Genomic DNA, 12,736 nt, shown 5'->3' with positions numbered 1-12,736 from the left:
AATGAGCCCATGGACTCTCTCCAACGTGAATCAATAAAATAGTAATAAAAGGGACAGCCCCTGCACGGGTTTGGTGTGATGTGACTGACGGCGCCGTCTGACACACGCATAGTTGGTAGCTGTCCATGATGTGATACCACTGACGCGTCCCAGCAACGGTCACAACGAACAACGGACTCACGGAGACCGGACCAACGGTGATAAAACCCCGGAAAGAGATCCCGAACCCTCGGTGGCTTAGAGACCGAGTCAGATGGCGCTTCCACTCGGCAGCGATCAAAGTGCTTATCCGGGAAGGTGATGTCCTCGTACGAACTCTCGCCCCTTTTTCCTCTCCGATCCATAGTTGCCCCGGATCTACCCGTATCCGGTTTTTTACCGTATACAATACTAATAAAAGTTTTCCAGAAAGATACTTTTTCGAATTGGAATCACTTATTGGTGTTTAGTTGTCTAAAACAAACATTTTCCTCCCAAGAGAAATAGTTTGGGGGAAGACAAGTTCTTTAAGGGCATATACATGTTATTTCATCTTTCAACTATATCAGTTATTAGTCTTATTAATAATTTGTTTAGACCGAAATTTGTAAATTATATTCATTCTTTACAACTAATGACAATCACCAAACGCCATTAGGCCCATCCCCTTTACTATTATTGGGAAATCATAACCCAACACCAAAAAATAAGTTAAAAGATTGTTGTCGCCGTTAATATTATTTATAGCTCTTTCCTCCATTTGCTTTGGTTGTGTTTAACCGCAGCTGAAGACAAAGCAAAGAGTTTTTTAGCAATTTTTCTCAAAAATCTCATTTTAGATACGATATCTTATTTCATGCCTAAGAGGACCATCGTTTTCCCTTTTCATAATCACAATTAATTTACATAGATATAGCTAGCTACGGTCCAACCCATTTTGAAATTCTTCGATTCCAAATTATGCCACGTTCTTCATGTTGAGTTTTCGCACGAATTTGACAACTACAGGTAATTATTGTTTAGCTTTTGGCATTTTATAATCGAAGATGGTCCACCAGAACGCGACCCCTTGAAACCCCTTTCTCTTTTCAACCTTAGTAACCATTACTCCCTCCGATCTATTACTTAGTTGTCACTTACGATTTTGCTCGTCCTTGATAAAATATATTACTGCCCGTCCCAATTAAAGCATTTTAGTTTGACTTGACACAAAATTTAAGGAACAAAAAGGAATTCTTGAATTTTATGATTCTAAATTAAAGATGTGTGTAATGTACTAACACGTTCTTTGAATCGTGGTTTTAAACTAGCCATGTATGATGTTTGAATTGTTAACTTACTAAATATAGGAAGAGACACTCTTTTTGGTAGAGAGAAAAAAAAGAAAGTGAGATACCTAAATTGGGATAGAGGGAGTAATAAGTATTGTTTGATTAAGTTGCTGTTATTAACTTTTTGATCGCTTAATCTTTTTGCTTCTTTCTAGAATATTTATTATTCTCTCTGTTCACTATTTCAAAAATAAATTTTCACTTTTACTTGTTCACTATCGCATATCAAGAGAAAAATAATTTATTTTTCCTGTTTATCCTTAGTATTAATTACTCATTCCAAATCATTTTTCAAATCCAATTCAAATATACACCAATTAATATGGGTATCATGGTAAAATATGCATTTCATTTTTTATTTCTTAAGGGGCGTGCAAAGTTCATAGTGGATAAGTAAAAGTGAACAGATAGAGTACGTAAGGATACAATTGAAAAAAGAATACCCCCTCCGTCCCAAAAAGATTGTCCTCTTTTGATTTGGCACAAAGTTTAAGAAATAAAGGAGGATTTTTGAAATGTGTGGTTCAAAAGAAGCCTTAGATATTTGTGTGGCTGTAAATTATCTCATAAAGTTAAATTTTTTCTAAATACAGAAAGGAGACAATCTTTTTGGGATAGACTAAAAAGAAAAGGAGGACAATCTTTTTGAGAAAGCGGGAGTAATTAATTTGATTTTATTAGAATAATTTATTTTATTTTATTTTTTAAAATGACAAATATTTGAAATAACTATTTTTAGCAAAAGCTACTAGTAAATAAGGCCGCAGAAGACACATTTTGCCATTGGATAAATCTTATTGAAAAAAAGATCCTTCTGCATTTCAATTTTGATTTAGAGCGAACATGTATTGTCAAGTTTTCAAAGTTTGATTTATTTCATTTAAAATATATATATATATATATATATACAAACTACGAGAAATGGCAAGATTAAATGAGTCACTTCAATTTACAATTAGTCTAATTTAGGTAGACAATAGGTTTAGATATTTAAATGAGATTGTGACGGCCGGACCAGTTTGCGAACATCTCGATTAATTTCACCGGATATCTACCATCCCCACCGGCAACAGGTATCAGATAATTCTATACACCAAGGCTGATGAGAAGAAATCACCTAGTGTTTTTGTCTCTGCTAAGATTTGAACATCTGACTTCATGGTAATCAACCCAGTTCATTGACCACTAGGATTAAAAAAAAAAAAAAAAAAGAGAGAGAGAGATTATTACGGGCTCATCCAGATAAAATCGAAAGCTTGAAATTTACTATAAATATTTAATGACCGTTTGTTCCTGACTTTTATTTCATTTTTCTACTTCAATTTGGAACGTTATTTGCAAATCGATGGCTGACTTATAATTTTGTTCATTATTTCAACTTCAACTTGAAATAGAGAATTTGAACCAGAAAAAACTGTTTTGAAAGTATTTCGAGTGAACTAATTATATTCAATCACAAAATTTAAATATTTTTTAAAAGTGAAATTCAGGTTCAAACACAATAATATCAAAATATACTTTTGCAACTTCTAAAAAAATCCATATTTTCAAAATGGCTTCTAAATAAGTATTTGTTTTACAATCTGGTACATCGTTTTAACTTCTACTTAAAATAGAGAATTTGAAGATTCAAAAATTGATTTGATGAGTATTTTAACTGAAATAATAGTTTTTGCTCCCAAAACGTCTAGTTTTTTCAAGTAAAATGTATTACAAAAAACAAAAATAGGTAATTTATTATTGATCACTCCGCCTTAAATTATTTGTCTCGGTTACTAAAATAGTTGTTTCAAATTGTTTGTCGTTTAAGGAATTCAAGACACAATCAATTATTTTTTCCACATTTTACCATTCGAAATTTTTTGTCACTAATGGAGATGACACATAAATAAAATAAACATTTAATAGAGAGAAATTATAACTTAGGCATAAATAAGGGTAAAATTAATCAAATAACCCTCCAAATTAATATTTTTTAGGGGCATGTAAAATAAGAAAACGATAAATAATTTGAGATGGAGGGAGTAAAATCAATGTCCACAAAAAGTTGATCAAGTTTTGCGATTACCAGTTGTTCACTTTTTCCGCGGGTGTCTTTTTAGATTCTAATCGATTAATGGCCCAGCTAAAGGGTTCAATTAATTTCAATAATTGATCAAGCTTAGGGCATACCTTAAAATTAGACTTAGTGTTTTAAAAGGCGTAGGGGTAAGGCTAGGCGTTTTATATATGTCTCGCTCAGGCGTAAGCTCTGAGGCAAGGGCGATAAGCCCCACGAGTATTTAATTTTTAATATTTTATAAATTAATAAATAAACATATAAGTAAAAAGTACATTAATATTATTTAAAATAAAAAATAATAAAATTAGTAGAAAATGTATATATCTATTATTAACATGCTAACATGTGCATGAACCATTAAAAAAAATCTTGAAAATGTGAATGACGTAAGATGCATTACACTATTATGACTATGATGAAACTTAATTAGAGTTGTAAAAATGATATTCTGTCCTAATAACTCAAAGATAAAAATGACAATAATATAAAGTTATTATTTTAAAACATAAATTGCGATAACACTTCCAATCATTTCAGGAACGATAATCATGTTCCTCAAGTGAGTCTTGACAGACTCTGGCTTTTCACCTGGTGGAGCCTCGCGTTTCGCCTTCCGCAGCTTCTTGATCAGTGCCATCGGCTTCCTCTTCAAACCTCTTTGAAACCTTCTACGAGGACGAGCATTGAAGAGCTTAACGAGTTCATCAGTAGACATATCGAGAAAAGCATCGAGATCGACTCCTCTGTAACTAAACTTCTTAAATGTTCTCTTCCTTGGCTGTCCGGCTGTCACATCAGCTTCAACGTCCGCCATGGCTGTCGTTACATCAATTCGGTAGTAAAGTACGTTAGTGTTATATTAACATATAATTTTGAAAAAAAATCTTTCGGATAATTTCTGAGAACTCCCTTCAGGTTTGTCTCTATAAAACAATTCTCCCTTGTGGTTTGAATATTACATTTACCTTGTTATAGGACTCATTAACATTGTATATTTGATAGATAGAAAGACAAATATTGGTTAACAACAATCAGATTTCAGTTAATTGCAATACACACAACTTGATCAGACAATTAAATTTGTTTCTTCCCTAAAAACTGCAAACATCCAGAGACTATGATTCTTATCACAAAGGAAAAAAATCATACCCACTAAGAACAATCGAACTAGTACGTACTATATATCTTAGATCTACTCCCTGCATGCGAAGTAAATTAAAGTTCAAGAATTTTTCATGTTAGCTGCTAATACATTTAGAAGATCTGAGTAGTGAAAACTCATGTCTCCCAACGTATTGTCCGGAAAGTCTTGATGATCAATTGGCTGCGATGATAGCTGAGTATATTCAAACCCATTGTTGGAATCGGCCTCTAACTTCTCCGGATGACTTGAAATTCCATCTCCATATTCATCAATACTTAAACCTAAACGGTCTGTGTGATGGCCAACAACGCTCTTCTGCACGTCCTCGTTTGCTTGCAATAGCTCAGACTTGAAAGGCATGGGCTTTGGGAAGAAGCCATTTAAAGCCTGTTCCAAAAAGCCCGAATCAGAAGGAACTATAGGAAAGGAATCCAAGCCCGAATCAGCTAAAGGAAAGCTAAAGATAGGGTTGCTTGTAGCTATTGGATTCGTTGAACATGTCTCATGATTCACCATATAATTATAAGATGACGAAGATCCCGTGAAGGTGATATTCGCCGTTGAAGAATCTGTGCTACATCCATTAAACATGAGAGGAAGTTGTTCATCACAAGGGGCATAATTGTTGTTCAAATCAGTGTTTGAAGAAAGGGACGACTTCGAGGAGGAGTTGAGAATTTCATGAAAGAGAAACATGTTCAAATAATTATTGCTTTTCTCTGCGTACACTGTACTCTTCCCAGACTCCACTTGTGGGATCACACTAGGTATATTGTTGTCTGTTGCGTTCGTCCCAAAGAAGTCCCCACCTGATGAATTGGGGGGACTTGACTGAAAGAACTGTCTGATCGGTAAGTCCTTAAGTGATAGCTGGTGATGATGATGATGATTAACTGTTTTAGTAGAAGTATAGTTTAAGAAAGGAGTATTTAGAAAACTATGAGGAGGAGAAACAAAGTTAGTTCTTGCTTTAAGACTACGCATGGCTCGAGCAGCACAATCATAGGCACAAGTTGCTTCCTCAGCTGTGTCAAAAGTTCCTAACCACTTCCTCTCTTTGGACTTAGGGTCGCGAATCTCCACCGCGTACCGGCCCCAAGGACGGCGACGAACACCACGGTATCTCATGGTTCCAGCAGCACCACCACCACCACTGCCTTTGAGTGTTCTCTTGTTGGTGCCACCACATCTCTTAAATAGGGTGCTAGAAATGTTTGTTTGAAGAGGCTTGATGGCATCTTCCATTTTGATCAATGATTTGCTATGTGTAATAATACAGAAGTAACACTTCTAAGGAAAAATATTCACTTGTATCAAGAAAGGTGCCGTTGCATATATATATATATAGAGAGAGAGTATAATGTAGTTGGGTCCGTGGAATTATATTGAACTTGTATGGGTCCGTGGAATTATATTGAACTTGTATTTATAATAGTGCATGCATTTATGGGGAGAATTTACGGGCAGCAGTTGACAACTATCGCAAATTAAATTGATAGTATAAAGAATTAACTCAATACATAAATACTCTATGCTGCACACGGTTTCTTGAGATATTTAATTAGAAAACCTGATACTCCAGTTTTTTATGCAGGGAGGATTTATGTTCGCTGCCTAACTAGATACTCCCTATGTCCCAATTTATGTGGCATAGTTCAGATTTTTTAAGGTCAAATGTTTTAATTTTGACTGTGAATTCGGACATATGATCTTGGGCGAATTTCAGAAACCACTACAGTTTGGAGCCTAATTGATTACCATTGTCAGTTATAATTTCACTATTTACCGTTCTCAGCAATTCTTCGGTTACCTGGCGCATGTATTTATTATATTCGTTCGCGTAACTAATATAGCTTTGTCAACTGTATTCGTTCGTGTAACTAATATAGCCTCTGTCAACTGTATTCATTCGCCTACGAATACATCCTGTATCAGCTGTATTGTTTGCGCAACTAATATAACCAAGGCGAAATCAGAAAATACAGGAGTGTATACAAGGATACAAACAAAAAAAATACAAGGGTGTACATACATGAATTTGCATGAAAAAATTATAGATACATGGTCAAATCAAGACGAAATATAGAAATACAGGGATTTGCTGGAAAATTCCAGCTTTGGAATACAAAATAGAGGTGAAAATGCAAAGTATACATTGTATTTACACCCAAATGGAGACAAATGACAACCCGGCCAGATTTGAGAATACACTGTATTCAATTTGAAAATCTGACCAGATCTGAGAATGAGATTTCCATGCTTCAGGTCACCGGAGACGACGAAAATCCAGCCAGATCTTAGAATACATTGTATATGTTGTATTTACACTGTATCTACTATTAGAAGTCTGACCAGATTTGAGAAATGCACTCAAAATCGCTGGTCGGAGTTGCATGGATTTCGTCGAAGTACCAGATCTGACTTAGCCAGAGTGAGAATATACTCAAAATCAATGGTCAGAGTTGCGTGGATCTTATCGAAGTACCTGAAAAGCAGTGGTGGTTCGTGGTTGCTGCGTCGCCGATCGTGCTTCATCAGAACACCTGCAAAACAAAAGAGGGTCAAGAAAAGAGATGGAAAAAAGAGTAAGGAAAAGGGAGAACTAACAGAGGAAACGACAGTAGATCATCGGTGTTGCGCCGTCCGACGAAGCAACGACGAAGAAAGGCAAGTGGGGGGTCGACGACTTTGAAGAAATGAGGGAGAAGAGGAGTTGTATCCTATGACACTAGAGAGCTTCAGCTATGAATTTGCTACAAAATACAAAGATTAGCTGGGCATTGCAATTATTTTAAACTATAGCTACAAACGGTAAATGCATAGTATAATTGGATTACGCCATGTAATTTTTCCTATAATCTTTAGGTTCATTACAAAAGAAATTACATATCCAGAAACTACTAACAAGTAATATAAGTCACAACAATTAAAAATTTAAAATATTCAAAAGGAATATGAAAAAATTGTTGTAAAACAACTCGTTTGACTCTAGAAATTCGAAAGATGGCATATAAATTTGGACGGAGGGAGTAATATGTAAGCGACAACACTCTCTGTTTGGCAGAAGTACAATTAGGATTTAAAATATATAAAGAAAAATAAAAAGATTTCATGCTAAGAAATGGATATTGCGCTCCCTTTAATGAGATTTAAATGCACTGCGTTAGAATCTTCACAGATCCAATAATAAATAACAATCTTGACTTGTCTTTTGCAGGATACAAGAACCTGATAACATCATATAAATCAAATAACTTCTAGACTAACTGTTGATTCGAAGCTCCACCACTAAGAAATCCTTCCTTCAAAAGAATACTACTCTCTTTTTGTAGTAAAATGTTAGAGACTCACACTCTTTCCTTTTATCGCTAACTCTTTTTTTCACAACATGGCCAAACTTGCTTTTATATGTTGTAAAGCCTCGTAATTTTTTAGGTTTATAATTTCAATAATAGCTAATTTAATGATGTCATTGTACTGGTAAAATATATTGGAAGCGAAGACTAATTGATCGAATATGTGGCAAGCATATATAAGACCACAATCAACTATTGATTATCCAATGCCAGAAAAATTAAAGACTTGTTTGATCATCCGAGAATCATAACCCCGAAGCGCCTTACTCAGACCGGACATCATATGCCCAAGAGGATTCACTCGAAAAGGTTCAGAGTACTCGAATAGAGGATAATTCAAATAAGGCTAGGCTCCGATATATTTTTTGGGATTGCATTTAATCTCATTCAACGTTTACAATCTTAGCCATGTAACAGTTGGAACTAGCGAGGTTCTCAGAATCGATTACTATCAGTTATCCTATTTCCCCACTTCCCCGTGATTGTATCTTTCTAATTTTCACCTAATTACATACGATACTATGCTAATATTCTGTCAATTCCATTGTTAATCATTGATCTTTAGAGATTGTTCATCATTTGAGCAGAAGAATTAATAAGAATCTTTTAATCTCTTACTTTATCAATTATTTTCGTTTAATTATTTGTATTGTTATTCATATTACAATGTTTTTGTTACTGCAATTCTCCTTAGTGAGTCTCCATATTTTTTTTCTTTTCCTCTTATTCTTCGCCTTAATTTCTCAATTGTTGTTAAAATTTATCTTATTTTAGTTATGTCCGCCTCTTTTTATATTTAGTAAGTTGACAATTCAAATATCCTACATGTCAAGCTTATAATCACAAGATTTAAAGGATATTTTATTATATTATACACATTTTTAATTTAGAACCACAAGATTGAAAAGTATATCTTTATTTCTTAAACTCCGTGTCTAGTCAAACATAGACACTTAAGTTGAGACAGATGGAGTATATGCCAAATGAAGGAAATGAAAGGACAATTAAAATACTTGGGGACTTAAAAAGTAACCACACAAGAGGTAATATTAATGTTAAACTTCTGAAATGTACGCATGTTAGTCCCAACTTAGATTACAATTTCAGTTGCTTTTTGTACAACTTATTGTTTCTGTGTTCGTCCACCTTGGGCGTTTGTTGTTAAATAAAAAACATTTTTCTTATTTTGGTCATGTCTGCCTCTTTTTATATTTAGTAAGTTGACAATTCAGATATCTTACATGTCAAGTTTATAATCACAAGATTCAAAGGATATTTTATTATATTATACACATTTTTAATTTAGAAACTACAAGATTTGAAAATCTATCTTTATTTCTTAAACTCCATGTCTAGTCAAACGAAGACGCTTAAATTGAGACAGAGGGAGCATATGCCTAATGAAAGGACAATTAAGACTAGGGTTGTTCACGGTTTTGGTTAAAGCCAAAACCAAACCGAAAATTTAACCAAACCGAATAAAAAACCCGACATTTGGTTTGGTTTTAAATTTTAAAAACCGATAATATTTGGTTTGGTTATGGTTCTATTAAAAAATAACCGAATAAATAACCGAACCAAACCGATAAATTATATACACAAATTTTATAATTATTTTTTATGTTTAATATTAGTTTTTCATAACTAATTATAAATATTTTATACCTTTTAATCATTAATTTGATTTTTGGTCTACTTATTTCACATGATTGTTTAAGGCCCATGTTTTTAATAATATGTCCAGACCCATGTTTTTAAGAATATGTCCAGGCCCATGTCTTTAAGTCTTTTAAATCTTTTAAGTGTTAAGTGTAAACCTACTAACAGAAGCTCACGTTAGAGTCTAATTTTTTTAACTTAAATTTTTAACTTTTGTTTGTTAGCCATTTGATTTTAGGTTTTTTTTTTTTTTTTTTGAATTTAGACCTTTCTTTTTTCTTGTCTGAATGAGTCCTAAAATTCTAATATTTTTCATATGAAAAGGACAGAGGTTGTAGATTTGGAGGTTCCTATAGAAGATACTTCAGTAACATCAGCATTTGCTGCAACTCAAGCACATAGTAATGCCCTAATACTTCCTCCGTGGGTAATACTCCTAAAAAGCAGAAAAGAATAACTCCTTGTAGTCGAGACCCTAGCCTTGGAGATAATGATAGAAAAATATCTGAAGTTTGGGATCACTACACAAAGTTTTTTTAATAAAATGGGAGAATTGAGGGCAAAATGCAAGTACTGCCCCAAAGTTTGAGATCATTACACAATTGTTTTTTATTTCATATATTTTCATTTTAATTTTAGGTAGTCTTTATGTTTAATTAGTAAGTATGTAACAACAACTAAAAGCTTCTATGCTCTATTGTATTTCCAGGTATGTGTATTAAGATGACAAAAATGGTGCAGACACTACTAAGTTAGTTTTTGGCTCTATATGTAAAAGTTTAACAACTTTGAGTAACTTGAGTACTACACTATCACTAATAGTGAAAATGTTTCTATGATGTATGTTCCACCTTAAACAATAAATAAAAATTATCGTTTGAACAAAAAAAAAAGACATGTCTTTTTCAACTTTTTAATGTATTACTGATAAGTCTCATTGCTGCTAGTGATAAACCGAAAAATCGAACCAAACCGACAATAACCAAACCGGTGGTTATTATTTTATTTGGTTTGGTTATGGTTTTAGACATTTGCAAACCGACTAAATTGGTTTGGTTATGGTTTTAATCAATAACCGACCCAAACCGAACCATGAACACCCCTAGACACTGCGGACCTGTGCAAACTTAAAAAGTAAACACACAAGAGGTAGAATTAATGTTTAACTTTTGAAATATACACATGTTAGTCCCTGCTTAGAGTACAATTTCAATTGTTTTTCATACAACTTATTGTTGTTGTATTCGTCCACCTTGAGCGTTTATATAGAACAAAAAAAATATAGAGTAGAAAAATAGATAAATATTTTTAATAATGTGGCCAAGTAATATGGGAAAATTATTTTTAGATAAATATTTTGAAAAATATTACTTTATTTATTAATTCTTAAAGAACGTGAAAAGTCAAGTATAATAATGTGACCAAGTAATATGGGATGAAGGGAGTACTTCATTTATTAGTTATTAAAGAACGTGAAAAGTCAAATAATGTGACCAAGTAATATGAGACGGAGCGAGTACTTCATTTATTAATTCTTAAAAACGTGAAAAGTCAAAAGTGAACAAGTAAAAGTGCACGGAAGAATAAATATGTGTCGGAGAATTAAAATTGAAATGCATACATGTATACATGAGAAGAGAATAAATATTCAGCAAGAACGTGAAAAGTCAAAAGTGAACAAGTAAAAGTACACGGAGGAAATAAATGTGTCAGAGATTTGAAATTGAAGTACATGCGTGTACAAATGAGCAGAGAATAAATATTCAGTACTATGACATATGTCCACGTGAGATTTATTAATTCTTAAAGAACGTGAAAAGTCAAAAGTGAATAAGTAAAAATCCACAGAGGAAATAAATTTGTGTATGAGAATTACAATTGAACCGCATACAAATATACATGAGAAGAGAATAAATATTCGGCAAGAACGTGAAAAATGATAAATGTGTTAGAGAATTAAAATTGAAGTGTATACATCTATACATGAAAAGAAAATAAATATTAAATACTACGATATATGTCCACGTGAGATAAAGAAATAGTGAGTTAAATTATACAAGTTATATAACTTATGACAAGCATTCATTGCGTGTACAATTTATAAAGCTTTTAGTACAAACAACCAATGCTATGTTGGTCCGTCTTCCATACTTATATATAATAGAAATATCCCTTTTGCAAAATATGCCACAAAATTATACAAGTGTCCTTTTTAAGTCACAAGAAATGCCTTTCCATTTTTATTTTTGAAGGTGAACCACATCCTCGTCTCAACCCCTTTCCTAAACTCTTATAAAATGAAGTTCTCTTGTTTGTCCAAATTCAGGTGGGCTTGGCTCAAAAAGTACGCTTTTTGTTCTTGAAATCCATTTAGCCCCTTTGCACTATTTGAAACTTTTTTCTCAATAAAATCATCTTTGAATCATTCCTTTCTTTGATTCGTTTAGAAAAAAAAAAATCAAGTAGAAAATAGTTCAATTTTTACTGACCAAAACAGTCCACAGTTCCGTTTTCTTCAACAATTCTAAAGTTAAAGCTGCACAACACTCTACTGTTTTTCCATTTTCTCAATAAAAATTGTTTTTCTTTTTCATATTTTGAAAGAATGCTACTTCAATATATTTTGTCAGGTCTAAGTTTGAAAAGGTGTTCGGGTTCCTATCCGTTCTAACGATATCACATATTGTTTGCCTAATTTCAACTAGGGAAACGGGTCAAAAATACCCCTCTACTTTGAAAAAATGGCTAAAAATATCCTCCGAACTTATTTTGAGTCAAAAATACCCCTCCCATCCTTAAAATTTTCAACTATACCCCTGTCTTGATGAAAATTATCCCCAAAATCATTTTTTAAACCCACTTCATTATTTAAATCCGACCCAATTAAATAATAACCTATAAGATTCCCTTATTCCCCCAATGCTTAAGTTTCAAGGAATTGGGAGAATAAATGAATCTTATGAGTTATTATTTAGTTGAATTGAATTTAAATGATAGAGTAGATTTAAAAAATAATTTTGGAAGATAATTTTCATCAAGCCAAAGGTATATTTGAAAATTTTAAGGATGAAAGGAGTGTTTTTGACCCAAAATAACTTCGGAGGATATTTTTAGCCCTTTTTTCAAAATAGAGGAGTATTTTTGACCCTTTTCCCTTTCAATTAAGTCATATACGGGTTTCAATAATACACAACGTTTATACGAC

General features: G+C 33.0%; 2 protein-coding genes and 1 long non-coding RNA gene across 3 annotated transcripts; all 3 read right to left on the bottom strand.

The window, feature by feature from the left end:
- Nucleotides 1-3,830: 3,830 nt before the first annotated feature.
- Nucleotides 3,831-4,193, bottom strand: LOC132614658 (small ribosomal subunit protein uS19-like). The gene has a single exon (XM_060329164.1). It carries the CDS (start codon nt 4,184-4,186, stop codon nt 3,866-3,868), a length of 321 nt encoding a protein of 106 aa, XP_060185147.1. The 5' UTR covers nt 4,187-4,193; the 3' UTR covers nt 3,831-3,865.
- Nucleotides 4,194-4,399: 206 nt separating this feature from the next.
- LOC132615514 (ethylene-responsive transcription factor ESR2-like) lies at nt 4,400-5,881 on the bottom strand. Its single transcript, XM_060330115.1, has one exon. The coding sequence runs from the start codon at nt 5,759-5,761 to the stop codon at nt 4,595-4,597; it is 1,167 nt and encodes a 388-aa protein (XP_060186098.1). The 5' UTR covers nt 5,762-5,881; the 3' UTR covers nt 4,400-4,594.
- Nucleotides 5,882-6,514: 633 nt separating this feature from the next.
- LOC132615932 (uncharacterized) lies at nt 6,515-8,789 on the bottom strand. Its single transcript, XR_009572898.1, has 2 exons — nt 7,124-8,789; nt 6,515-7,059 (listed from the first exon to the last, which is right to left on the bottom strand). It is a non-coding gene; the product is annotated as an uncharacterized LOC132615932 (long non-coding RNA).
- Nucleotides 8,790-12,736: the final 3,947 nt, after the last annotated feature.

This window comes from Lycium barbarum, chromosome 10 (genome assembly GCF_019175385.1).
Source record: "Lycium barbarum isolate Lr01 chromosome 10, ASM1917538v2, whole genome shotgun sequence".
NCBI classification, from domain to species: Eukaryota; Viridiplantae; Streptophyta; class Magnoliopsida; order Solanales; family Solanaceae; genus Lycium; species Lycium barbarum.
The sequence above is the reverse complement of the archived record's forward strand: the minus strand, read 5'-3'. Positions and strand labels throughout refer to the sequence as shown.

Excerpts from the sequence above, each read along its gene's own strand:
- LOC132615514 (XM_060330115.1), bottom strand. The coding sequence starts at position 5,761 with ATGGAAGATGCCATCAAGCCTCTTCAAACAAACATTTCTAGCACCCTA.
- LOC132614658 (XM_060329164.1), bottom strand. The coding sequence starts at position 4,186 with ATGGCGGACGTTGAAGCTGATGTGACAGCCGGACAGCCAAGGAAGAGA.